The sequence below is a fragment of the Vigna umbellata genome, chromosome 9 (genome assembly GCF_029865625.1).
Source record: "Vigna umbellata cultivar VRB3 chromosome 9, Vumbellata_1.0, whole genome shotgun sequence".
In the NCBI taxonomy this organism is placed as follows: domain Eukaryota; kingdom Viridiplantae; phylum Streptophyta; class Magnoliopsida; order Fabales; family Fabaceae; genus Vigna; species Vigna umbellata.
Genome location: NC_142173.1, coordinates 13,024,207 through 13,051,045, shown reverse-complemented (window position 1 = coordinate 13,051,045; position 26,839 = coordinate 13,024,207). Strand labels below are relative to the sequence as shown.

The 26,839-nt window shown below is 31.8% G+C and overlaps 6 protein-coding genes, 1 long non-coding RNA gene, 1 other non-coding gene and 1 pseudogene across 10 annotated transcripts; 7 read left to right on the top strand and 2 right to left on the bottom strand.

Annotated features, from left to right (window-relative positions):
• Positions 1–5,901: 5,901 nt before the first annotated feature.
• Positions 5,902–8,572, top strand: LOC148192620 (putative WRKY transcription factor 24). The gene is made up of 2 exons (XM_088099630.1): positions 5,902–6,305; positions 8,181–8,572. Exons 1-2 carry the CDS (start codon positions 5,902–5,904, stop codon positions 8,392–8,394), a joined length of 618 nt encoding a protein of 205 aa, XP_087955756.1. The 3' UTR covers positions 8,395–8,572.
• Positions 8,573–9,928: 1,356 nt separating this feature from the next.
• LOC148192619 (desiccation protectant protein Lea14 homolog) lies at positions 9,929–11,617 on the top strand. The gene is made up of 2 exons (XM_088099014.1): positions 9,929–10,167; positions 11,188–11,617. Exons 1-2 carry the CDS (start codon positions 9,962–9,964, stop codon positions 11,438–11,440), a joined length of 459 nt encoding a protein of 152 aa, XP_087955140.1. The 5' UTR covers positions 9,929–9,961; the 3' UTR covers positions 11,441–11,617.
• A 155-nt stretch (positions 11,618–11,772) lies between these two features.
• On the top strand, positions 11,773–11,845 carry TRNAA-AGC (transfer RNA alanine (anticodon AGC)). Its single transcript has one exon. It is a non-coding gene; the product is annotated as a tRNA-Ala (tRNA).
• A 58-nt stretch (positions 11,846–11,903) lies between these two features.
• LOC148192617 (3-methyl-2-oxobutanoate hydroxymethyltransferase 1, mitochondrial-like) lies at positions 11,904–14,599 on the top strand. The gene is made up of 5 exons (XM_088099044.1): positions 11,904–12,399; positions 12,470–12,676; positions 12,754–12,900; positions 14,033–14,086; positions 14,169–14,599. The coding sequence occupies exons 1-5, from the start codon at positions 11,995–11,997 to the stop codon at positions 14,397–14,399; spliced, it is 1,044 nt and encodes a 347-aa protein (XP_087955170.1). The 5' UTR covers positions 11,904–11,994; the 3' UTR covers positions 14,400–14,599.
• Positions 14,600–15,624: 1,025 nt separating this feature from the next.
• LOC148192616 (uncharacterized) lies at positions 15,625–17,763 on the bottom strand. The gene is made up of 5 exons (XM_088098327.1): positions 17,385–17,763; positions 16,467–16,621; positions 16,200–16,266; positions 16,062–16,113; positions 15,625–15,977 (listed from the first exon to the last, which is right to left on the bottom strand). The coding sequence occupies exons 1-5, from the start codon at positions 17,704–17,706 to the stop codon at positions 15,854–15,856; spliced, it is 720 nt and encodes a 239-aa protein (XP_087954453.1). The 5' UTR covers positions 17,707–17,763; the 3' UTR covers positions 15,625–15,853.
• Positions 17,764–19,914: 2,151 nt separating this feature from the next.
• On the top strand, positions 19,915–20,973 carry LOC148192615 (late embryogenesis abundant protein At1g64065-like). Its single transcript, XM_088098602.1, has one exon. It carries the CDS (start codon positions 20,208–20,210, stop codon positions 20,865–20,867), a length of 660 nt encoding a protein of 219 aa, XP_087954728.1. The 5' UTR covers positions 19,915–20,207; the 3' UTR covers positions 20,868–20,973.
• A 117-nt stretch (positions 20,974–21,090) lies between these two features.
• Positions 21,091–22,755, bottom strand: LOC148192614 (uncharacterized). The gene is made up of 3 exons (XR_015782125.1): positions 22,621–22,755; positions 21,704–22,515; positions 21,091–21,601 (listed from the first exon to the last, which is right to left on the bottom strand). It is a non-coding gene; the product is annotated as an uncharacterized LOC148192614 (long non-coding RNA).
• Positions 22,756–22,803: 48 nt separating this feature from the next.
• Positions 22,804–23,973, top strand: LOC148192613 (RING-H2 finger protein ATL67 pseudogene; annotated as a pseudogene).
• An 85-nt stretch (positions 23,974–24,058) lies between these two features.
• On the top strand, positions 24,059–26,515 carry LOC148192612 (putative methyltransferase At1g29790). Of its 3 annotated transcripts, none has more exons than XM_088098601.1 (2): positions 24,059–24,153; positions 24,865–26,515. In XM_088098601.1, the coding sequence occupies exons 1-2, from the start codon at positions 24,059–24,061 to the stop codon at positions 26,333–26,335; spliced, it is 1,566 nt and encodes a 521-aa protein (XP_087954727.1). In that variant the 3' UTR covers positions 26,336–26,515. The 3 variants fall into 3 exon arrangements, with proteins under 3 accessions (XP_087954727.1, XP_087954725.1, XP_087954726.1); XM_088098599.1 differs by lacking the exon at positions 24,059–24,153 and adding an exon at positions 24,226–24,732; XM_088098600.1 differs by lacking the exon at positions 24,059–24,153 and having other exon boundaries at positions 24,933–25,058; positions 25,142–26,515.
• The last annotated feature ends 324 nt before the right edge of the window (positions 26,516–26,839 follow it).

Sequence of the window (26,839 nt, the reverse complement as noted above, 5' to 3'; positions counted from 1 at the left end):
ATAAATATAGAGGTAAAACATTTCAAAATAAAATCATGTTAAGTACAATTAAGAATTTTGATATCTCAACTATGTTAACATCCAAAGTATATCAATCATTTACTATTACATAAAAATTTGTTATAAAGAAAAATAAAAGAATACAAAACTTGGAGAGACTACATCGATAAACATGAAGGTAAATTATACCTATTATGAAATATATATATATATATATATATATATATATATATATATATATATATAAACACATGGAGATAAAACATTAAACCATTATATTGTTCTCCATCAATCAAAGTTAAATTAATTAACTTATTAGCACAATGATTTATCTCACGATAAAAGTGAGAAACTTTGAACTATATATGCTTACAAAAATGTAAGCATCAACATCATCACCATCACCCTCTAAAACTCCAAGGAACCACTAGTTGGTCCAAAACACAATGACAAACTCAAGAAGAATCACTCTCCAATCAAGGCTTCTAAAAGTCTCGCTCGAAGGATGTGATATTGGAATTATCATTGTTTTTATTTTGTTTATTTTTATCTTTTATTGGTATTTTTATTATTACCTTTTAGAGAATTAAGGTTTTTATTTAATAATTTGGGAAATACAAATATCAAGTACAAATTTCAAGTATAGTCCAATGAGCTATGTGTTTTGGAAAACTATAAATAGAAGGCCTTATATAGTTGAAATTAATATTTCTTAGGTTCTAAAGGTTGGAGACATTCATCATTATTCTTTTTCTAGTGTTCAAAATGTAGTAGTAACTAACTCTCTTATTCACTAGATTGGACGTGATGTATCTCAACTCTTTATTATTCTTGTTATTCAATATTTTTCTTTTCCATTACTCTTGTATTCTATTTTTCGTTCTTAATTGCGTGATAATTTATTGATTGCATATTTGTAGGTATATGATTATTGGACATGATATTAGAACGATAAAATAGTTACCTGATTGTGTTGGTCACTCTAAACATCTGAACTTAATGATTTTGTGGACTTTTAATAAAAAGATCTAAGACATTAGACTTGTCTATAAGAAATTAAGACTTCTTAAATAGTGGGTAAATGCAAGAGTAGTATTACAGAATTGGCAAGTGTACCAAATTGTACAAGTAATAAAGTTGATAAATCCATATATCATTTCTCACATAAACATTAGTGCAAAAATAGCGTATAACGTCACGCGTTTCACTGAATAACCAACGTTAAAAATGACCGGTGGCATTTTTGTAAATAAATGCAATTATTAAACGTCATTTAGAATTGTAATTCGACGTAAAATGATATAAAACGTCGAATCCAACGTTAGACGTCAAAAGGTTTGTGAATTCAATAAAAATTTGAGCGGAAGATTGAAAATTCATTCACTTTATCTCAGCGCGCGAGACCCTCTTCTCTCTTCTCAAACTTTTCTAGAACGAAGTTTGACGACCATTCACATGTACTTTTCTTTCATTTGATACAAATGCATTTTATTTATGATTTTCGTTTGTTTTGACCGATTATTTTCGTGCTTTTGTTCTTCATAGGCGCATTCTTCTTTCTCTGTCACCGGTGACGACACTTTATTCCGACAAAAACAAACCTTTTGAAGGTTAGTGTTCATTTTCGTTTTGAAGAACTTATTTGTTGAAATTGTTTTGGTTTTTTTGTTGAACTTGTTTGTTGTTGTTTGGTTGAACTTGTTTGTTGATATGATTTGATTGAACTTGTTTATTGTTGGTTATTGTTGTTTGTTGTTGATACTATGTTCATAGTTCCTGCTTTATAAAATATCAAAAACTGAAATTTGTTGTTTTTCTACTTTTCAGGTCTGCATAGAGTTGCGAAAAAGGATCACAATTAATTAAAAAAAACAAAAAAAAAACTTGATTAACGTCGTATATTAACAAAATTCGACGTTAAGTTAACGTCATATATTTACAAAATTCGACGATAATTTGACGTCGAATTTAAAAAAAACAACGTAAATTTAATGTGTCCTGATATGACGTCGTTCACGAATTAGTCGTTAAAAGTCCAAAATATTCAACGTTGTACGCGATTTTTGTAGTAGTTTGTATGAAATAAATCTAAAACTGAGAAAACAATAAACTTTATGAAATTACTATACGGTAAAGACTTCACTAGGGTCAGATTTCATGCATCAAATCAATATAAAAAAATTTAAACAATATACTTCAAATTCTTACTCTAGCATTCATACCATTCATTATTAATGTTTTAGAGCCAAGTCTAAACTTATTAATAAGAACCCTAATGTCTTAAACCTTTTCTCATTAAAATTTCACATTATAAGCATTAAATTCAAATGTTATAAATGACCAACGATAAACTATATGTCTAGATGCTTAATCAATTAGTTGTTTTATTCTAGTTTAGGTTCCTACACCGTGTCGAATAATCAGATACCCAAAGATATGAAATCAATCAATTCATACAGTTAAGAATGATAATAATGGAAAATATATATATTAAATAGTATAAATCACAAAGATTGAAGATATATTACGTCCAACCCTGTGAATAAGGGAGTTAATTACTCTTATACATTATGAACTTTAGAAATGAATAAAGAAATGATGTCTCCAGCCTATAGAATGAGTCTCCACCCTTTAGGGTTAGTTCCCTGTTCCCTCAAAAGGGGTTAATTTTTAACTCTATGAAGTCTTTTATTTAAAGACTTTCATAACTATTGGGTCTGAAATTTGTACTTGATTTTTGTAATTAAAGTAACCAAGTTTGTTTACAACTGATTTTATTGAGATATTCATCAATCTAAAGTGATTCTCATTTATTTTATTTTTATAATTGAAGTAAGATAATTGAATTTGTTGATATATACTCAAAGTTTAGTGATTTTCACTTATCTGCATAATATTTTCACAAATAAGAACTAAATATTTCTATTTCCCAATTTAATAAATAAAAACTTTAATTGTTTAAAAGTAATAACAAAAATCTCAATAAAAGATAAAAATAAATAAAATGAAAACAATGATATAATGTTAATTATCAAGTAGAAATTAGAAGAATAATGTTTTCTGTTTTCATATTAATTTAGTGCATGAAATCTAACTGTAGAAAAAAGTAGGCTAAGTGTCTCAACCAAGAGGGCGATGAATTGGTTTCCCTTTAAAAATTGTTCTTTTAAAAATCTTTTTGAAATCTTTAAAGCTTTCTTGGAATGCAATCAGTAAAAAATGAAAGACAATGTAAAATTGTAGGGAAAAAGAGATTCACACTAATGTTTATCTGGTTCGGCCAAACTACCTACGTCCAATTTTCTTTCAATCAACCTTAGATTGAAAGGATTCCACTATATCGATTGAGTTCTTACAAGCAAGACATAGAGAGATCACTCCTCTTGATCTTCTTAACTCTAAATCAACTATAGTAACCCAGAAAGGACACCCTCAATCTGTCACCCTTAGAGATACCACACTCTAAGTCAACGAACTTCACCAAGTCCTCTTCCTGGCCGCAGCAACAAGGAACACAATCAACCTTGATTGCAAATAAATATGATCTCCAGAAAATACACCTCAAAGTGCATATATGATCAACCTATGACAACACTTTAATTCTTCAAGAATCTTTGAGAATTTCTTACAAATGTAGTAATCTTGATTCTTGGAGAGTTTCAGGATGCTCCGACAATTAAGATCTCAACAAACAAATCTGATATTAAAGATGTGAATCATAAAGTTGTTGAATATAGAGAGCAATGCGTCTATTTATAGTTTTCTCAAGTCTAACGCAATTTAATCGATTATGCATATAATGTAATCGGTTAAGTAATTCCTTCAGCACTAACAAATTTACATTTCACAACATTTAACAAATTAAAAAGTGCATGTAATCAATTAATTAAAACATATAACTGACAACATTTAAAAATATGACCATTATGACAGTTAAGGCTATCCATGAAAAAGGTTTTCATACAAAAGGCATTTTAACCAATTAGGAAATTAACATAATCGGTTAAGTTCCATACTTAAGCAAATTTGAAAACCTTTTCATTTAAAACACATCAATGCACTCAGTAAACATGTGCAGGCATAACCACGAGTTTTAATTATACCCATAATCTAATCAGTTAAAACTTGGTGTTTTGCCACTGTTAAGCATATATTGAAATTTGATGAATTGTAACATATTATACAATCATAATAATCGATTAATTCATGCAGATATGCAATGTGCAAAGTGTTTTATCCAATTATTCATTTTTAAACAATAAATACACATACATATATTCCAAGCACAATCAATGATATAATCAAACAACAGTTTTGCCATTTGTGCAAGATACTATATAACATTTATGTTGTCATCATCAAAAACACATATGTGAGATATGGGTTCAGCTATACATAGCTCCCCCTATCAACACTAACCATAGTGAAGCCTTTATCGCATAAGTACTTTCATACATTTAATTGCATTCTAAATCTTAGAAGAATTATGGTAAAATTTAATTCTTTTCATTATTCAAAAGTTATTTCTTTAACCTAAATCAATAAATAAGCATAGTTTTTCTAAACAACACAAGTCTATGTGGAAAAATTATATATGGACTTATCCATTTTATTATTTATAGGATTTGATTCACTTGTAAATAATCGATAACACATAGTATCATCCAAAATGTAATTAGTCATATCCTCATCCTCATTAACCATTAAAGAAGAAAAATCACATAAACGGGAAACAAAAGAAAAAAGGTTCTAGTGAATACTTATCCAAACCGAACTAACAACAGAATATAAGCTTACTCTAACGAAAAGGAATTCTAGCTAGTTTAGATATGCAAATGTCAAAACACCAACGATCATTTCAAAGATTAATATAATCACCCTTGCCTAATGTCCAAAAAGTATTTTCAAGGACAATATCATATGCATCCTTAATATCATGTCAAGTGATATCGATTTAAAGAACATGTATTTCTTATACTTGAATTTAAAAGAAATTGAATATGCATGAATTTAGTCCAAGTCATTTTTTCACAAACAAACTCTCAAACTAAACATAAAAGATAGATTTTATTGTCCAATTGAATATTAGTAAATTACAAATCACCATTGACCTTAAAATGACACAAGATAGACCATTTACTATGAACAATATTCTTTTCTATATATATATATATTCCTATTTCCTTTCCAAGCAATCAAATCAATGATGGTTATCATCAAGCTTTTTCAATTTTAGTATCTTTTAGTTTTCATTTTTATAAAATTTAACACACACACACCACACACCACACACACACACACACACACATATATATATATATATATATATATATATAGTATTTTTCTTTCTACAACGTTTATCATTTTTTTTATTCAATCCGTGTATATACGTTTAAAAGTTCCTTTCTTGAGTTTTTATTGAATGTAGTGGAGTATTTAAAATGTATATTGGTTTTTCCTCGTATGACATCAGAACATCATGTATTTATTTTAAAATTGAAGCATCGAAAAGTGTCAAAAGAGGACCCAAAGTGGTCAAATCTGGGGTTGGTAAACAGCGCATGATTTCAACATGTGTAGGAATATGGTTAAAACATTGAGATAGAAACAAAACCCTTATTCTGGTTAATTCAGTTCAGTGACCTATGTTACACACAATGCTAAACTCAACTAAATTTCAACTACTTTTGTTCAACTGCTCTGTAATTCAAGTACATGCATGCTGTGACACAAATTTAGAAGACGTGACCAACATGCATATCTTTCGTTATCACCAATGCATGTTCTCAGTTTCTTCATACACATACGAGTATACGAGTGGCTGTCCAACCTCTTCTACTTTCCACCATCTTTCTGCGTTATAAATTTCAACCTCGAAACAATCTCATTTTTTGTTCACCGATGGAAAGCCAAGACCCTCCAAACCCTTATTCCTTCGTTTTTACTCCCACGTCAATGATGCAAAACCCTTTGGAGCCTCAAGGCTTGCATGATGACATAGACTGGGTTAGCCTTTTCTCTAGCCAAAACAGTTTCCTTGGGAATGCCAAGCCCACGATGGAATACGCTTCTTCTTCGTCTTCATCTTCCTCGTCTTCATCATCCTTGTCGTGTGCTTTGATCGCAGAAAACGGTGCTCACGTGGATGAAAAGAATGATAAAGAAAAAAGGAAAGGAAGCAGAGTGAAGAAGACAACACGACCCAGATTTGCGTTTCAGACTAGAAGTGCAGATGATATTCTGGATGATGGTTATCGCTGGAGGAAGTATGGGCAGAAAGCTGTGAAGAACAACATGCATCCCAGGTTTGTGATAAACCAAAAATTAGCTTTCTTTCACTTTGCATTCATGCATGGTTGTGTTTATGTAGTTTACTCTCAAAGGAAGAGAATGGTATTTAATTTCTTGATGAAGTGATGTTAATTAGTGTTATATTATATACTGAAAAAGTAATCAACATCATGAATATATGAAGAGTTATCTACGTATATAAACAAGCTGCACTTAACCATTAAGGTAATTTTTTGAAAAAATTACTACATAAATTGTATTAAAAAAAGTCATAAAATTATGTAAATTTACTTGAAAAAATAATGATTTTCAATTCAAGAAGCCTTATTCTGAAAACATGTTCAACTTTTTATTTTAATAATAAAAAATCTTGTTTAATACACACGAATTTTGTTTTATATCTTTTTTGTATTGTGTTTTGTAAACATAGTTTTAATCTTTTTTATTAAAATTGCATTTTATTTTTTTATTGAAATCATATTTGGTAACTATAATTTTTATTTTTATTTTTTTTATTAAAATTATACTTAATAAACATATTTTATATTTATCAAACATGACTTCAATATAAAATTTATATGAAATAAAACTGCGTATCTTAAACATAACTTTTTGTTGTGAGAAATAAAAGGTTAAACTTGTATTTATAGAATACGACTTATTCAAGACAAAATAGTGTTTTTGAAACTAGACTTATCCAATTTTATATATTTTTAACAATTTATCTATTCCGATCATCTAGGAAAAATTATACCTGAGCAGTAAATTCTCCGAAGCTTACCGAGTTGCATGCATGTGCTGCAACACCAATTAATTTGAACTTAAAAATTACAAAAGGGATCTTAATATCACCATTGGTTATAGTATACATGTATACTTGGATTTGGAACGAAAGAAATACGGAGATGAAAATAATAGTGAAAATTAAGGTGTACGAGAAACATATATGTAAAATATTTACTATGGGAAAATAATCTTAAAAAATTATAAATGTGGTCAGCAACATAACTTATATTAATAGTAAAAATAATATATAAGGGGTGTTTTTTCACTTGTGATTTTGTTAATGACTGGCTTATAGTTATTGAGTACATTTAATGCCTATTTAACTTACTAATCTACAATTTATGTAAACTACTATTAATAATTAAGATCATTGGACAAATATGAAAAGAAAAAATATATTTTGACATCTTGATAAAAAAAAATACTTGTTTAACAACTTCATTTTATCAATAAAATAATATATATTGATTTAAAAAAATATACTTTTAAGTTTAAGTTTATGTTTCATATTAATAATAGTATATAAAAAAGAAAGTCTACAAAATTATTGTCTTAAAAGTTTTGATTTAGAACTCGCTCATAGTTTTTTATATTGATTTTTCCATGACTCATTGCTATTAAATTTTGTCAGTGTTTAGAGTATTTTTAACAATTTATTTATTAAAAATAGTTTCGGGTGAGACTTTTTTCATTTTACTAATTTAAAAATTTGTAAAACAAAAACTAGTAAAAATAGCTTATTTATATTCTTTTTATAAAATACAGCTAATAAAAGAATAAAATAAAATTATCTTCTCGAACCAAACGACTTCTTAAGTTCTTAATCAACACAAAATATATATGATTTAATTAGAGAAAAGGATTTTATATTACTAATAACTCTAACTATAAGCAATCATAGGACAGATCCTTCCATTCCAAACAAAATTACATCCCATTATCTAAGATGAGTGGATTAACGTTATTTAGCAAAAAATGTCTAAACTTTTACAACAAATAACTTGTTTGAATATATATATCTGATATCTGATATTAAATTACCATTTAATTCTTCTGGTGAGAGCACTGATATTGTTGGATTGATGGTGCATTGGAAAATAAAGAAGCTACTACCGGTGCACGCATCATACATGTAATGTGAAGAAACAGGTGCAAAGGTTGTCTAAAGACACAAGCATCGTGGTGACCACTTACGAGGGTATTCACAATCATCCATGCGAAAAACTCATGGAAACCCTAACACCTCTTCTCAAGCAAATGCAGTTTCTCTCTAGCTTAGGTTCCAATAACAACACTTCTCCTGCTTCTCTGCTATAGCCACAACATGCATGCGTATGTGTGTATATGTATTTACACATACATGTGATGTAATTCCATCTATATAAAAAAAACAAAACCTTCATCCATCAAGAACCCTAGTTTCATTACCTGTATTTAGTATCTTAATTTGATTTTCAATTAACTAATTGCTGTAATTGAGATGTACGATGTAGTTCCCAAGAATCATATATGGATTGATATTGCCAATCATATATTTACTATAATACCTTTCAAAGCTAATTAAGTTGAGCATATTACGATGAGATTGTGATGGATTTAGTCAAATGTATTCACCTAATCCAGGAGTAGCTAATGTTATGCCGATATATATAAAATTGATACATATTTAAATACATGGTTTATTAATCCCTACTCATATTGGTAAAATATATTAAAGAAATCATAAGATTACAAAGTAAGAAATTTCATAATATCAAGAAAGCTCCTATATGCCGGTCCAAGGAATTTATTGAAACTAGCTAGGTAGTTGTATCTACTTATGCCGTTAAAAAGTTAAAGTGCGTGACACAATATGCTTTCAATTTGATGGTCATTTTTATATTAGTAGTTCATACTATCTTATTAATTAATTAATTAATATATCATTTTATGAACATTTTAAATATAATTATTATTAAAATTTAATGATCTTTACGACTATGTGTAAAGCTTAATTTAAGGACTCAAATCGCTACACCATGTATGATAATTTATGATTATAATGTAGAATATAAAATTTTACATTATTAATATAATTAAACTTTAAAATCATATATATTTTATATTATAAATCAGAGTATTAATATTAAATTTTTAAATTCTAAATCTTTGTTACAAGAAAATAGATCACACAAATGAAACAAAATCAGAATTATAATACGTCTCATAATCTTTACTAACCAAAATCATTAAAAAAAATCTATTTATACATATATTTTTACCTCAAATCCACTCGTACCAAAAATAATAACATTCGCTAAATTTAACGTTCTATAAAGAATTTACAACAGTATATTTGGCATTCTAAATGGTTGTGTGTCTTTTTCAATGTCTATTTGGCCACTTATATTGATCTTTTAAATTATTTATATTTTATGGTTTAATATATTTTCAAAAGTTTTAGATAGTTAAAAATAATTTTATACCATAAATTTTTACATTATGAATTATAAATTGAAATATAAATTTTACACTTAAAAATATTATTTAGTATGGAAAGAAATTATAATATATTTTATACTAAATTCCCATTTATTATTTTATCATAAGTATAAATATGTTATTTATATGATGTGCATAATTTAAATATTAGTTTGTTATTCATAATTAAAAATACCATTAAATACTCTTCTTACTTCTGGTATTTTCGACACCTCGATGATGATCATTGCCCAAAGTGGGACACGTGCGACACGTACTGGTAAGAAACACACGTGTCAGTAGCAGATCCTCGTACTGGCATACTAGGACAGGGATTTCACTTAGGTGTTCTTATATAAATTGGTTATGCATCAGTTACGTTCTTCAGAGTTCCAGTATTAAGAGTATTGTTGCAAAGTAAAAAATGTCGCAGTTGTTGAATAAAGCGAAGAACTTCGTGTCGGAGAAGGTAAACGAGATGGCGAAGCCTGAGGCGAGTGTGAGCGATGTGGACTTCAAGCGCGTGAGCAAAGATAGCATGGAGTACTTGGTGAAGGTAGCTGTTCGTAACCCTTATTCAACTCCCATACCCATATGTGAGATCAGATACTCTTTCAAAAGCGCGTCAAGGTACCCTTTCTCACTGTTACATAAATTACACTCTATTTCAATTCTCAAATTAACTAACAAGGAAGTAAAGTATATATGAAAAAAGAAATTTACTTTCTGCAAAATAAAAAGAATAAATAAATTATGAACTTAGTTAGAAAACAGTCATGATAAACTGCAAGTATATACAAATCAAATTAAAATGGGTAAATAGATACAATTTTAATATTGATTTTATTAATTTTATTTAAACTTCATCAATCATAATTTTAATTCACAACTTTAATTTCATTAATTCACAATTTCAATTTCATTAATTCACTGTTTGTCACTTTTTAATATTTAATTAGAAGGACAATTAATTTTAATAATTAATTAACCTTTAATTAAATTTTGCTAAGTCTAAAAGTGGATTCAATTAAAAAAATCTTATTTTACTAAAAGTAAAATAAAAAAATATATATAAAAACATTTATTACACTAAACTTATTGTTTATCCAATTAAAATTATCATAATTCCTAGACCTTAAACCATAATTAAAAACAACCAACAATTCTTACTTAATTGAGTAAAACTGCGTTAATTAAAGAATATTTGTAAAAATAAAAGTTTATTATAACCTTAAAATTCCGAATCTTATGAGAACAGAAGAGCTGTCGGCTTAATTTTACATGTACTAAAATTAAAAATCTGATTTATTAAAGAAAACTACTCTTAAAATATCTTTAAGATTTAAATATTTTAAACGACAACACTTTTTTTAATAAAAGAATAAAATTATTCAAAATAATAATTACGAAAAATAGGTATTTAATTAAAAATATATAAAATTTTGAACATTTAATAAAAAAAAATAACAAAAACTCAATTAAAAATATCAACACCATTGAGTTTATGAAGTACTCAAATTTAATTAAATCTTTTATTTAAGACTTTTATTCAATCAACGAAAACAGAAATGCATCAGCAGTTGATAAATGCATTCTCAATAATATTGTAAACAAGGTTTTTTTTTTATGTTTTTGTGTTGTGTGGTGAAGGGAGATAGCATCAGGGACAATTCCAGACCCAGGATCTTTGAAGTCAAAGGACACGACCATGGTGGATGTGCCAGTTAAGGTTCCATACAGCATATTAATGTCCTTAGCAAGGGACATTGGTGCCGACTGGGACATCGACTATCAACTCGACATTCGTCTCATTATTGACCTTCCTGTCATTGGCAACTTCACCATTCCTCTCTCTCACAGCGGAGAGATCAAGCTTCCAACCCTCTCTACCATGTTTGCCTAAGCCTTCCTTCCAACACCATCATTTCCTTTCCTTTTATATGTATCTTTCCACCCTTTTGCATCTTCATCAAACTATATATGTACATGGCCTTATAATAAAGCCACTCTTCATATGTATGGCTGTCAACTTCATAAACGTATGTTCATCTTTCTTTTATGCCACTAAGTATTAGTTGTATGACTTTTTTATGGGACTGAATGTATTACTTGTTGTTTTATAAATCTTTTTCTGAAAGATAATGCTATAAATATATACTATTAATAACTTTCTTATGCAATAATTCATATTCTAGTGTATATTAATTATATATAGATTGCAATAGGTAATTGAATGGGGATGTAGCTCAGATGGTAGAGCGCTCGCTTAGCATGCGAGAGGTACGGGGATCGATACCCCGCATCTCCATTTTTTTGAATTAAAACCTGAACAATAGCAGAAACAGAGATACTTTCTTTTTTTTTACGAGTCAACATACAGTAGTGATGATCACAAGATTTGAAAGTAGTTGGTGAATCCAATTTGTGTTTCCCCTTCCCTTCATTCTTCACTGCACAATGGCGTCTTTATTGCGAGCGAGAAACGGTTCTCGTGGCTCTATGGCTAGTCTTCTGCGGAGCTTCAGCAACGTTCCCGAGAACACCGTCTATTCGGGTCCCACGGCGCAGACCCCGAACAAGCGAGTCACGCTCAGGCATTTGAGAGAGAAGTACAAATCATCCCAACCTATCACCATGGTCACCGCATACGATTACCCCGCCGCCGTCCACCTCGACACCGCCGCCGTCGACATCTGTCTCGTAGGCGACTCCGCTGCCATGGTGGTCCACGGCCACGACACCACGCTTCCCATCACGCTCGACGAGATGCTTGTCCACTGCCGCGCCGTGGCACGTGGCGCCAAGACGCCGCTCCTCGTCGGGGACTTGCCTTTCGGAACCTACGAGTCCGATCCCAATCAGGTGCTGTTCGTGCGCATGTGGTGTTTGTTTAATTGTTTCAGCCATGGTTGAATGTTTTTGAGTGTTGCAGGCGGTGGATACAGCGGTTAGGATTCTGAAGGAAGGGGGAATGGATGCGATAAAACTTGAAGGAGGGTCTCCTTCCAGAATTGTTGCAGCGAAGGCTATTGTTGAGGCTGGAATTGCTGTGATGGGCCATGTGGGTCTTACTCCTCAGGCCATTAGTGTTTTAGGGGGGTTTAGACCTCAAGGAAGAAATGTTGCCAGTGCTGTTAAGGTTCTCTCTTGTCCATCTATTTGGGAATTGATTGATTCTATTGTTGTTCTGAAACTGAAAGGAATGTGTTTGTGTAGGTTGTAGAGACTGCATTGGCTTTGCAAGAAGCAGGGTGTTTTTCTGTTGTTCTGGAATGTGTGCCTCCGCCCGTTGCCGCCGCAGCAACGGCAGCCCTTCAAATTCCCACAATTGGAATTGGTGCTGGACCCTTTTGCAGTGGACAGGTCAGTTGGATTGATTTCCCTTCGTTTTGCTAGTGTTCTGTTATTGAGATGTTCTTTCTATTTTTCTTTGAGTGAAAGATGAGTGCGGCTTACATAGTAACTAATTTTTTTTGCCTATCTTTGCTTTATTTGAAGGCGTTTGCTGTTTCGTCATCTTGCTGTGTTGGGCTTTAATATGTTTAAATTGGTTTTGAGTATATCCACCATCTATAACTACAGATAAGATTACTGTAATTTGTGTTGTTATTTCCCTTTGATTAAAAATTGTGCATTTACACGTTTTCATGTATTTAACCAAAATATGCAATTACACCTTTTTTTCATGACTGTTCTTCTACTACGCATCCATTTTTCTGGTTAATGCTAATAATTGATTTCTTTTACGTCCAGGTTAGCAGTAAATTATAAAAATTTTGGTGATATTTCTAATTTCAAATGACTAATATTTCAATAAAATAAATAAATTTTATGGGTAGATTTTTGTTTCTGTTCTTAAACAAAACAACAACGATGTATTATTTTTTTCATTTATGTTTGTCCTCTTCATTTAATATTTAGTTATTATAAAGTGGAATTAAACAATTATAAAATAAAAGTCTTTTAATTATTTTATTACGATCAAGAAAAATTATGATATTTCTTTTTTTATTTAAAAAAAATTATACTAGTAAGATTTAAATAATTTCCTATTAATATCTATTTTAAACAAAATAATAGTCAATAAAAATGATAGAATTTTGATGGCGGTGTTATGCAGATACATTCTTGTGACATCTTGATTTTCATTTTGTGGAAACACCTAAGGCTGTCATTCTTAATCAATTTCAATAGTTAAATTGACTCGGATGGTAGCATGTTAACGAAGTTTAACTATCAAAAATTGACTAAAACAATCTGGTGTTAACTGAGCTTACCTATAAAATAATTGACTAAATATTAAATGTGTTAGTTTAACGAGTATCATAAGTTCTTGGCTAGAAGTTTGATTATCCCTTAGTCATTTTCAGATAACTGAACAGGGCATTGTTTGAGTTTCAATTTTATATTTGCTTTTCTTGGGAAGAAACAAAAGAAACCTTTCCCAGTAAATGGAAAACAGAGGATTTATAATTTAGTTTCATTGTTCACGCAGGTGCTGGTTTACCATGATCTGCTTGGTATGCTACAACACCCCCACCATGCAAAGGTATTTCTAGCATCTTGTAACCTTGTTTTTCTTTCAGACATTATTGGATTCCTTGCTAATTTTGAGGTGATGATTTTTTTAGGTCACTCCAAAATTCTGTAAGCAGTATGCACGTGTAGGAGACGTCATCAATAAAGCTTTACTGGAGTATAAGGAAGATGTTACAAATGGTTCGTTTCCTGATGTTCACCATAGCCCCTACAAAATAAGCAAGACAGATGCAGATGTTTTTTCAAGTGAGTTGCAGAAGTTAGGTTTGGACAAGGCAGCGTCCGCAGCATCTGAAGCAGTTCAGAAAATGGATACGGCTTAGATGACAAAATTAAAGCATTTAAATTACTTTGTTTTTTCTTTTTATCCTTTTGTTGATCAAGGTCAATGCAAAATGTCTTTATGTTTCACAAACTTTATTTTTTGTTGTCCAATATCATATGGAATTTCTACAATAAACCTCTGTTTTGAAGCAGTTTAATGGAGCAAACCCTGTTCAACTAGATGATTTTTTTTATCCTATATTGCTTTTAGTGGGTTATTTTTTTTCTATTATGTGAGTGATATGATTGTTATTTTTTATCGTCTCCTTTTCTTGTCTTCGTGTATTAAAAATTAAGAAAAATACTTAAATTTTATATAGTCAATAAACTAAGAAATAACTAAATAAAAAACTTAATTAAAAATATTCAAATTTGTCATGAATTTAAAAATTAATGAATCCTGAAAGAAAACATATAACCCTGTGTAAATGCACTAACTCCATATCTCCAGGGAGAGGATGTGTATAAATGTCAATTTTTGTATATATAGTAATCTTATTTATATGTTTATATTTAGATATACTTTTAGTGACTAAAAATGCAAGTCCGTTTCCTTACTCCTTACAAAAATAGTTATTTATATTAAATCTCTTACCTTTTCTAACAAACGCTAAAGAAATTATACTAACGCGGTACTTTATAATCCAATTTATACAATTTATGATAAATTTAAGGAACCATAATTACTTTTTAACAAATCCAAAATATTCTATGAATGATGATATTTTGACACTCAATTAAATAAATATACTCATTTAATAATTCAAAATATGAATGTTTAATTATGTTTTTTTATTTTTTAACTTAATATATATATATATATTTATACACACATATTATTAACATAGGTTTATGTTACTAAGTGTATACTTTTGTTTCTGAAGATATCAATTATCATTTTTTATATTTTATATGTCAATTCAGATAATTTTTCTATAATCAACTTTTGAATGAAAGTTAATTTTGGTCAAAATCAAAGTACTTTGTAATTCAATTCAGTTGTTTATAAAAAATTATAGTAACGATAATTGATTTCTCATTAACACAACATACTTATTTCAAATCAAATAAATTTAAATTTAAATAACATTTTACAATCTTGTCATAAATTTTAGGAATGGATTGTTTTCTCTTTCCCATATTTCATTTATTTGTTATTATTATTGAGCAAACGTAGGTGTTTTCTAACTTTTCTAGGTTAATACTCAGTTATTGCAGTAAGCATAACTAAAAATACATACGGTATTCACTGTATTGTTATGTATGGACAAAAATATAAAAGGAAAAATGTTATAAGTTACATCTCTTCTATCTGTTTATCCTTTTTGGTTAAAAAATATACAAGGAGTATCCAAGTTGATCCTTAATTCTTCTATGTATATGCAGATAGAGACCTTCATCCGGTTACATAAAGAACCCAATATTTCATAGTAATATGCAGAACTATTGTAACTTAAAGCTTCATCTGCACCATTTTCAGCCACCTATTCACATAATCTTTTAAGCCAAATCCACGGCTAGGCTTTAGAATTTGCTTGAACAATGCCTTTTTGGGAACGTTCCAATGCTCCACATGCCTGAAAATTTTCATAGATATTTAGATGATTGATCAAAACAGAAAGGTAGAAACATGTACCTTAAAAAATGACAGTTTCTATCACCTGCATACTTTTCCAGATTGTGCATCAAAATAGTATTCTGTGTATCCAGTTGCTGCAGCATATATCAACATGGTCAAATTTCATTGCTTTTAGTATGAATTATTATGATAGTGTACGCAGATAAAGTTCGATATATACCAGAAAGAATAGGCCTCCAAGGAAAGGACAATATACAGCTGAATCGCCAGTGGCCAATTCCCTTATCCTGTCATGAAAACATGTGTATAAATGTAGCAGTATCAGCATTTGAAGAAATGGTAAACAGGTAATAAGAAACATGTTTTACTTCAGTTTCTAAATCCATGTGTAGTAGAAAGCAAATGCAATGAACACAATATGCTCTTGACTACGAACAAGACTTGTAAAACTAAAATTGTGGGAAAATGAATGAAAAGTTGTTCTCACTTCAAAATCTTCCCACTTCATAAGCTTCATGTTTGACATCTCCAGAAGAGATCCAAAATTAGTGCAGTTCCTTTTGAAACGCTGAAGCCCTTTAAATGACCCTGCTGGATCGGCAAATTCACAATCCTCTTCGTAAGCATTTAGTGTCAGATCTCCTGATGGTTGAGAAGAGCAGATTCACCATGTGAACTGTCTGATATACAGTGAAATTACTTGCTAGTAACATCAGTGTGGTTTTATTCTTGTCAAGTGGTCATTGTATGAAAAGCAATGATTTGGAGAATTAGCTTATACACAAACTAAAAGAATAAGAATTTATCAAAGTTAAACCTCACTTCACTTCCTTTTTCTTTATTATGTTCTCCTAGAATCGCTTATGGAGAAGTTCTAAATATACTAGTAATGAAGTTGCTTCAGTGAAGCTTGCAATAAAATATATTAGCCATCAAACCCTGAAGATGCATAAATAGAAGCCAAGGTTACACATAAGAGTTGAAGTTTTAAAAGGAGGGCTTGAACAATGTTAAAACTTAATAAGAGGAAAGTTCAACTCAAAGCTAAGTATCACATCAAATTGTTCATTCTATTTAACTTGGGACTCCAAACAAACAATTTACATTCAAGAAAATGAAGTACTGTACCAGTTTCATACAGCTTATCAACCGATCAACCACTACCAGAGGGAGATTAATCAGATTAAATGTGCAATAATCATTTAGAATCTAAAAAAAAGTGCTTATCAGTCTTAAAACTTCAGGTAGAAGATCTGCCAATCAAACATGTCGGGAACTCAAATGTAATGCAGAGTTGTGAGAGAGGAAACCGTACATCGTTCGTGTATCAAATTCATCTCTAAAGAACGAAAGGAAAGAAATTGGAAATAACCCAGAGAAATTAAGCAAGTGGGTGAGGGAAAACCTGTGACAAAATAGGATCTTTGGAAGTCTCCTTTGATGGTGTCCACAACTGCAGCACGATGAATGGTCTGAAGAAGCCGCTGAGGAGGAGGTTCCTCAGTAGTAGGTGAACGGAAAACAGAGGCTGCAATGCCAAGAAGCTCAGAACTATACCATGCAAGTTTGAGAAGGGCATTGTTCTGTGGTTGCTGCGACTCTTCATTGGGGTTAGTTCCACTGCATCGCAACCTGTGAATTCTAAGGTTCTGATGATGTTGTTTCAGAGGAAACATGAAAGTGCTATGATGAGTCGTGTTGATTGAAGAAAAGACTGTTAATGCCATGGCACAACACACACAGTGAGAGAGAATCGAAGCGGCGTTTGCTAGTTTCTGCCTGCGCTTTGTTTAAATATCTACGCTTCAAATTAATGATAGCCACAAGAAAAAACACGACAAAGCAAGATTCTGGGATCACCACTACTAATGCATTGCCCATGTTCAATGTTAGTTTACTGATTGATTATCTTAATTAATAAAATGTTTAAGTTGTTTGATTTAGAAATTTTTTTAACATGTTGCTTATGTCTCTTTTTATATCTTAAAACTAATGTCATTAATTTTAAAAAATATCATTATATTGGCTATAAAGTACCTTACATAAAATTACCTTACATAAAAAAATAATTATTAATTAACTACCTTAGACATATTAAAATAAATAGTGATACCTAAGATACAATATTTGTATAAAACAAAACCTTACACGTATTAAAATAATTAACATTTTTGTGTTAAAAATTTATTGTTAACTAAGTAAAAAGTGGTCACGTTTTTAAAAATGATTAAATTTTGTTGAATATTTTATTAATAATGAGATTAAATTAAATAAATAATAATAATTTATTTTTGTGAAAACTGGTTAGGTCATTAAGTTGGTTGAAGCATCATGTCTCCTCCAAACAACAACGGTCATACTAATAACTATTCTTGAAATAAAACTTAAATATTAAATATATAATTATTACGATATTTTAATTTTATTTATTGTAATTACGACGAAAAATATCGTTAATTGATTTTTAATCATTAAATTTCCTGGTTTCGAAATATATGATTTTCTTCTGATGAAAATAGTGTATATACGTCATTTAAGAGGAAGATGGCAAAACCAAATTAAAAGTGGTCAATGAAAGAGTATTCGCTTTCCCCAAGCACAAGGTAAGCAATTAGAATTATTACACACTTCACCAAACTTGTAGTATCACAAATGGGAAACCTACTTCACTTAACTATTTATAAGAATTTATCGTTTAGAAAGGAAACATAAATTAATATTCTTATAATTTTAATAAAAATTAAATATGTCTTATTCCTTAACTTTCAAAATTTTAAATTAATTTACTTTCCTATTTTAAAAAGTACAAATTTAATTTTTTTAACCATTTTTTTGTTAAATTTATTTAATATACTTTTAAATTAATATTAGGGTAAAAATATGTAAATAATTTAAATATTATATTAAAATTTAAAACGATAAATAAATTTAATAAAATTTGATTTAAAATTTTAAATTCAAATTTTTTAGAATTAAAAATTAAATTGAACCAAAATTTCGAAACTAATTTCGAACCTTTAATTAAAATTAAAGAATAAAAACATATATAATCCTTTTAATAAAAATATTTTTTTTCTCTAATTTACTGCTAAATAATTCTTAAAAGTTTTTGTTTTTTAATAGAGAATAAAAGTAACGTTCTTATTGAAAATTAATATATTTTAATAAAACTGTTTTTAAAAAATAATTTATTTATTAATCTTAATTTTATAAAACAAATCTTAAATTATAATAATTATTTTGAGACAAACGAAATACTTCATTTGGCTATAAAGTCCCAAAATGCTTCAATTTGAACAAATGACAAGTCATTTTAATATAGAACAATCTTTTACTAATGTAATTTTCATTTTGATAGAAATTAAATTTTTTTAATATTGAAAAATCATCACTTTTAAGATTGGTTAAAGTCTATTCATATTTTATGATATTGGAGATTTCAAGCGATTAAGTTATAATATATATAGAGAGAGAATAACCAATAATACATAGAACCTAATTAATCTCACAAAGATAAACTTTTTTTTTTTAATTTTCGATGCTACATTAAAGATAGAATTTAATTGTTTATTAAATTAAATAAAACATTATGAAATAAAATTACACTGATATTGAAAAGAAAAAAAAAAGCCTAAATACCTTCTTTGTAAGTAAGCAATAAACTAAAACACAAGATTGCTGGGCTCGAAGTTTTCTTCCACTGATATGAGGATTACTCCCACAAAAAACAAAATGTACAAATATAGAAAAATGTTAAGAAATGTTTTTGTCGTATCTTCATTTTCAATATACGTTCTTTATTTCTAACCAAAACGTATAAAAATTTCCAAAATTTACGTCTTAAATTGAGCTCTATACTCATAATTTCACAATAATAAAAACACTAATACCACTCTTTTAAATATATTTTATTACTAATTAAAAGTTATTAAAAAATAGGTAAAATTAATCATCCAATTCTAACACATATGGTACTCTGTGTGGGAGGTTGGGGAAACTGATTAGTCAAAGCGGTGAAATTTCTGCACAACCAGAAACGACTTCGTGGACTCATTGCTAACAAAGTCAACCGATTTTATGAAACATGGGCCCCACCCACACTGCCACCTACATGGTCACACATTAAGTCTTTAAACATCATAAATAACACGACACCACAAATAACACAACAAACACAACTTTTGTTTTCCGACATTAACCCAAACTCCATTTTCCAATTAAGCCAGCCATGGTAGATAGGGAGCAAGCAAGACCCTTGGCCCCAGCAATAGAGCGACCAAGCAGTGAAGAAGATGACTCCTCTCTTCACCCCAAAAGACAAGCTCACAAAAAACTCATCAAACGATGTGCTTGCCCATTGATCTCTCTGCTTCTCCTAGCAATACTGATCATAGTTTTGATCTTCACAGTATTTCGTGTCAAGGACCCTGTGATCACCATGAACGGGGTCAGGATCACAAAGCTCGAACTTTCCAACACCATGACCCTTCAAACCAGGGCCAACATGTCCCTAGTGGCAGATGTGTCAGTGAAAAACCCCAACGTTGCATCGTTTAGGTATAGCAACACGACCACGAGTTTGTACTATCGTGGTCTCATGGTGGGGGAGGCAAGAGGACCACCTGGGAGGGCAAAGGCTAGAAGAACAATACGGATGAATGTAACGATTGATGTTATCACGGATCGGGTGGTTTCTAGCCCGGATTTTACGACGGATCTGGTTTCGGGGTTGATGACTATGAGTAGCTTCTCCAGAGTTCCGGGGCAGGTGAAGATCTTGAACTTGTTCAAGAGACATGTTGTTGTAAAAATGAACTGCTCCACCACATTTAATATTTCAACACAGGCTATTAAGGAGCAGAGTTGTGTACGGAAGGTTAAACTTTAGTGGTCCATGTGTTGATTTAGTTTAGTTTCCTTGAATATATTTGTGTAACTCTTATAGCAAAAATAATGAGATGTTTTCTATGTTGTTCTGGTTTTCGGTTTTGAAATTGTGGGGATGTTTGTTTTTCTTTCTTTCTCTCCTCATTGAAAATAGTATTGCTGTTTTGGAACTTCTGGTAAGCATAAGGACTGAAATATATAAGTAATTAATGGCCAGGTGAGTGTTTTAACATCAGTAAAAGTCAAATTGTTCTTGAATTGCTTTATATAATCAGAGATCATGAAGCACTAGCAATCTCCATGTAATAGTTTATGGAATGTGGTAACAATTTTGGGGAAAACCGATCAAGATTATATAATTTCGGATCATGTGATGATTTCCTCTTCAGTTTGGTACTCCTAATTAATTGTTGAAGAGTGCAAACTTCATATTATACTGAACATAGTTTGTGTGTGGAAAGGTTCAATGCTATTTTGAGCAAGTCTCTGCTCCAACTGTGGCAAAGGGAGTGGAATAGAAAATGAGAGAATTTATGAATCAGTTGAGCTGTATTATTCAAAGAATATTTCTACGAACTTCCAACAATTGTGTGTCTGTATGTGATTGCTTGACCGGTTAAGCAATTAGTATTTAAAAGGTTTCTCTCAAGGACATGCAAATCACTATCTGAGTTCATAAGAAGTCACTAACCAGAATAAGACTGCAAAGCTACTTGTCAGCAAGCCATTCTCCTCCTTAACAGAAAAAGAAAAGAAAAGAAAATAAAGAACTATTAGAATTTGACAGAAATTACTGATATTATTTTATATACAGTTTTCGCAATAAGAATTTCTTACCATTTAAATTTTGTTTTTAAACTGACCAAACCTCAAAACATGGCTTTAAGCCTTGAACCTGATACATACATGTTCTCTTCCCAATATAGCCAACTGTGAGTAGAACAGATTTACTATAAGATAGCCAGTAATAAGTTTGAAAAAGAACTTGTCCTTAATTTGAAGGTATTGATTGACAATGTTACAAATGATAAATTGTTCACATGAATAAGGGTACCAAGGATGGAATGGAACAATGCCTTCAGTCCTGCACCAGGGTGGAAATTAAGTAATGGCATAATGCTTGAAGATAAAGGATAAGAGGTTACCAACTCCTGTGTAATAAATAGAAACGGAACAAAATAAATTACTGATATCAGAGCTCAGTTTGAAACCTCCTCAAATTTCTAACCGTTTGGTATGACTTTTCTTTCTTTTCTTATGGGTTAAGTCTGTATTAATAACTTAATGGACAGTTAATTTAAATCATGGACTAATAATTTGTTACCAACTCAGCTCTCTTCTTTTGTGCAGTTCATAATAGAATCAGTAACAAAGTTGAGGATCCAACCCAACCGAACCAACGGTAGCGAGAGTGAGTTTAAAACCTATGTTGAGAAGTCCAACTAACGTTAATTTCAACAAAACAAGCAATCCGTAGAATAGATTGCGTGTACACATACAGCTCCAGTTACCTCGGAAGTGTTGTATGATTTGTCAAACACTCCCTTTCGCTCCACCACACATCCTTTTCATCCGAGCCACGCCCAAGTTCAAAATTTTCACCTCCCCCATCAACAAAAGGCCATCCAAACCAAACTGTCTCTTAGTAACTGCAAGTAACAAATTTGCATACCTTATTTTTAATATAAGAATGTACAAAAAACTGATAATGAAATTAAAAAAAAAACAGTGGAAAGTTGAAGAACGAAAAAGACTTGGTTGACAGAGATAAAAGCAGAGAGTGTGGTGCTTGTGTTTGATCCACGTTATGGTGAATCCAGCGAAGGAATTAAATGGGGTGTGGAAGTAGAGTGGCTCCTGAAAGCATAATAGAGAGTATTAAATGCAGCAGCTAATACCCCCACCCACCTCCTTTGGCCCTCACAACAAACACATAATACACTTACACTATTCTCTCCCCTCTCCTTTCACAAATGGAGAATTTCCCAACTCATCCTTCTTCTTCTTCTTCTTCTTTTATTTCTTTTTCTTTTTCATCTTCTTCTCTTCAATGTCCTCCCTCAACTCCTTCTCCCCTCCACCCCCCACCCCTTACTTCACCAACCTCGGCTTCGGCTACTCCATCGCCATCGCCCTCGGAGTCCTCTTCCTCATCTCCACCCTCATCCTCTCCTCCTACCTCTGCTGCCGCACCCTCCGCCACCGCAACAACAACCACCGCCGTCGCCGCCACAACCCCCACGCCCCTGATGGCATCGTCCTCCCGCGCGTTATCTTCGTCGCCGAGGACGACGACGACGGCGCCCGACAGAACGACGCTGTCTCCGGCCTCGAACAGTCCGTCATAAACTCCTACCCCAAGTTTCCCTTCGCGAAAGACGGCGGCTACGACACCACGTGCTCCATCTGTCTCTGCGAGTACAAGGATTCGGAGATGCTGAGAATGATGCCCGAGTGTCGACACTACTTTCACCTCTGCTGTCTCGACCCCTGGCTCAAGCTCAACGGCTCCTGCCCCGTGTGCCGGAACTCCCCCATGCCCACGCCGCTGTCCACGCCGCTTCAGGAGGTCGTGCCGCTCTCGCAGTACGCCGCCGATGCTAGGGGGAGGAGGTGAATTTTCTTACGGGGTTTTGGTTTCACTGGGAAAGTTAGATTAAAAAGATCCAGTAATGTTTTCTTTTCAAAATTGCAGTTTTATCTTGATTGTAATAAAAAAAAGTTTCGTTTTTTAGGCCTCGACGAGATAAAACTACAATTTTGATCAGACTGGGTCCCTGAAATCGTTTCAGAAAAATTGTATCAAAACTTTATGCAAAATGTAAATCTTCCCTGTAAAAGGGAGATGGTGGGTTTTTTTATTTCAAAAAAAAAATTGAGATGAAAATGAAGAGGTGGGGGTGGGAACATGTGTAGAATTATTGGTAAAGGACCGACTTTGTACCAAATGTTACTTTTTTAGGGAAAATTATCCGCGATCGCGTTTTGTTAGTACCATGATTTGGTAACGATTTGACATTGGATAACGGGTACTACTTGTTCTAGCTTTGTTTCTTTGACCTAGTAGTGTGGAATCTCTTGGCGAGAATATTACACTTTTTCTTTCACTTTTGTGGGGTTTTAAATTTTTATTTATTTATTAACTTTCTCTAATTTGGCTAAGAAATTGGTTCTGAACTTGTGGTACACTTTATGTTTTCCGGTTTTCGAATGATGGACCCATATGGGGTTGTCGTCATTACTAGACAGCTTTCATTTCGAGCTCATTCATTCCCGGGACAAACAAGGTTTTTTGCCTATTTCTTTTCTTTGTTTTTGGCCAATATTCACGTTGTCGTATTCCAATCGTGAGATGTTTATCTAGTTTTGTGCAAACAAGAAGTAGTGAATTGTATTTTAGCCTTACTTAAGTTGCACTGCACATTTGAGAACATTACATGATCTAAACGTGGTGATGCATGTGGCGCCAGCTTGTTCTTGAAGCTGTGGCATTAACTATGGCTGTGTATCCTCGGTAGTATTTTCTGGTTTCTTGCTATTGGCATTCCTCTATATCTGTGCTAGAGTTGAATAATCACCACACATTGTTAATATTATTTTCAGCAAGTTGTGATTACCTGAAATGCAAGATAGGTTTGTGGGTTGACAATCCCTTTTGGCTTATTGAAATTAAGTACTTGTTAAGCAATCAATAAAAGAGTGCTTGGATAATGCACCAGAAGTGCCAAACTCTATTTATTAATGTACGTAGAATATGGAAAAATCTATCTCAGTATCCTTTGCATCCAGTTGTTCATTCTGGTTTATCATGTTGTTTCTATAAATTATGAGAACATACTCTCAGCTTCAAAGTAATCAACTTGAAGGTAATTTCATGATTTGTTTTTCTGTTCTTATTTCAACGTCAGTTTTTATGCTAAGGTTGTATGAGTATCTTGTGTTTGAGCTCCAAATATTTAGTTATTTGTTAATCTGAAACTGCATATATCGACTTCAAGGTGTGTGCGGTTTGAGAGCATGAAATCTTTTGGTATTCACAGTCCTGAAGATAAGGGAATGACAAAACAGAATGTTAATACTAAGTTAAAAAAGTGGAGAAGTGTTTACTATTTTATCTTTATACCTGGTGCTCTTGCTCTTCTCCTCTCTGTTGCGGCCATGTCCAAGTTCCTCTCTTTCAAGTCATTTCTCGGTACGGAGTCTTTATACTCAAATCTGAATCCTGAGGGGAATGAAAATGAAGTGATGATGATAACTGTTGAAATTGTGATTCAGAAAATTGAAGAGCAGATGGAAAAACTGAGGGAAACAAAACAGGATCCATCATCATCATCGTTTGCATTCCAGCAAGCTTCATTTCTTGCTGATATATTAGGACTTCTTGAATCAGCAGCGACGTCTCATCAACACAATGAAGGGAATAATCAGCAAAATGATAGCTTCACCAATCATCCTCTGGTGAGAAGAAAGAACCGATCAGATGAACCAGCAGATTACTTTCTGCGAGAAGAGATTCGCAAGTATGTCAGGATCAAGCCTAACAGATTAGGAAAACAAAATTTTATGGGTGCTAATGCAAGCTTTACCAGCATAGGCCATGCGTGCTTTGCCATGAAGGAAGAGCTTGAAGAATACATGGATTATGACGTTGGAGAGATCTGCAATGATGACTGGAAACTGGCTCAAAAGCTCATGGTTCATGGCTGTGATCCTTTACCAAGGAGAAGGTGCTTTTCAAGGGCCCCTAAGCTATACAACCAACCATTTCCCATCACTGAATCATTGTGGAAGCTCCCTGATGATAGAAATGTTAGATGGAGTCAATACCGGTGCAAGAACTTTGCTTGTCTCGCTGGCAACACCACTGGTAAGGGATTCTTCAAGTGTGCACACTGCTTCAACCTCACCAGCCATGAGATGCCTAGATGGATGAGCCTGGAATCTGATTCAAACCAGACAGCAGATTTCCTTATATCAGATGTTCTTGCAATGAAGCCAGGAGAGATCAGAATGGGATTGGACTTCAGTGTTGGAACTGGGACTTTTGCTGCTAGGATGAGGGAATTCAATGTGACAATAGTTTCTGCCACAATCAATTTTGGAGCACCCTTCAATGAAATGATAGCTCTCAGAGGACTTGTTCCTCTCTACTTGACTATTAATCAGAGGCTTCCATTTTTTGACAACACCCTGGATTTGATTCACACAACCAGGTTTCTTGATGGATGGATTGATTTTGTGCTCCTTGAGTTCATATTGTATGACTGGGACAGAGTTCTGAGGCCAGGGGGTTTGCTTTGGATTGACAGTTTTTTCTGCTTGAAGGAAGATTTATATGATTACTTGAAGGCCTTCAAAATGCTGAGATATAAGAAACTCAAATGGGTGGTTGCTCCAAAGCTTGATAAAGATAATCAAGAAATGTTCTTTTCTGCTGTTTTAGAGAAGCCTCCCAGGCCATTCAGGTGATCTTCCATTATAGTGTTATCTTCTTACCTATGCAGTTCCAACCATTTTTTAGGTTCATATTTGAGACTCCTTACTTCTGAATGTTGCACAGTTGTCTTGTGCTTTGTGTTCATGTATTTCTAGAAATGACTGTTTTTAAACCATGTACTATGATATTTTAACAACTTTTTTTAACAACTATTTTACAACAGATTATGTGTCACTAATTTATTGGTCCATATATTTGAAATAGACTAATCACAAACTATCACGTAGATTATTGTAAAAAAGTTGTGAAAAAAAGTAATTAAAAAGACATTTTCCTTAAATCATATATGTCAATAAGAAGCTTCATGGTTGAATATACTTCTCTGTCTCTCTGGAAAATTTGCTCCAACTTTACCTCATTGATTTTGCTATTATTTTTTCCCTCTCATGTCTTCCCTAGTCTGTTGTATATTGTTTACAATGTCTATGATACTCATCCATGGATGAAACTCAGTGACAGAAAAAATAGACATTGTT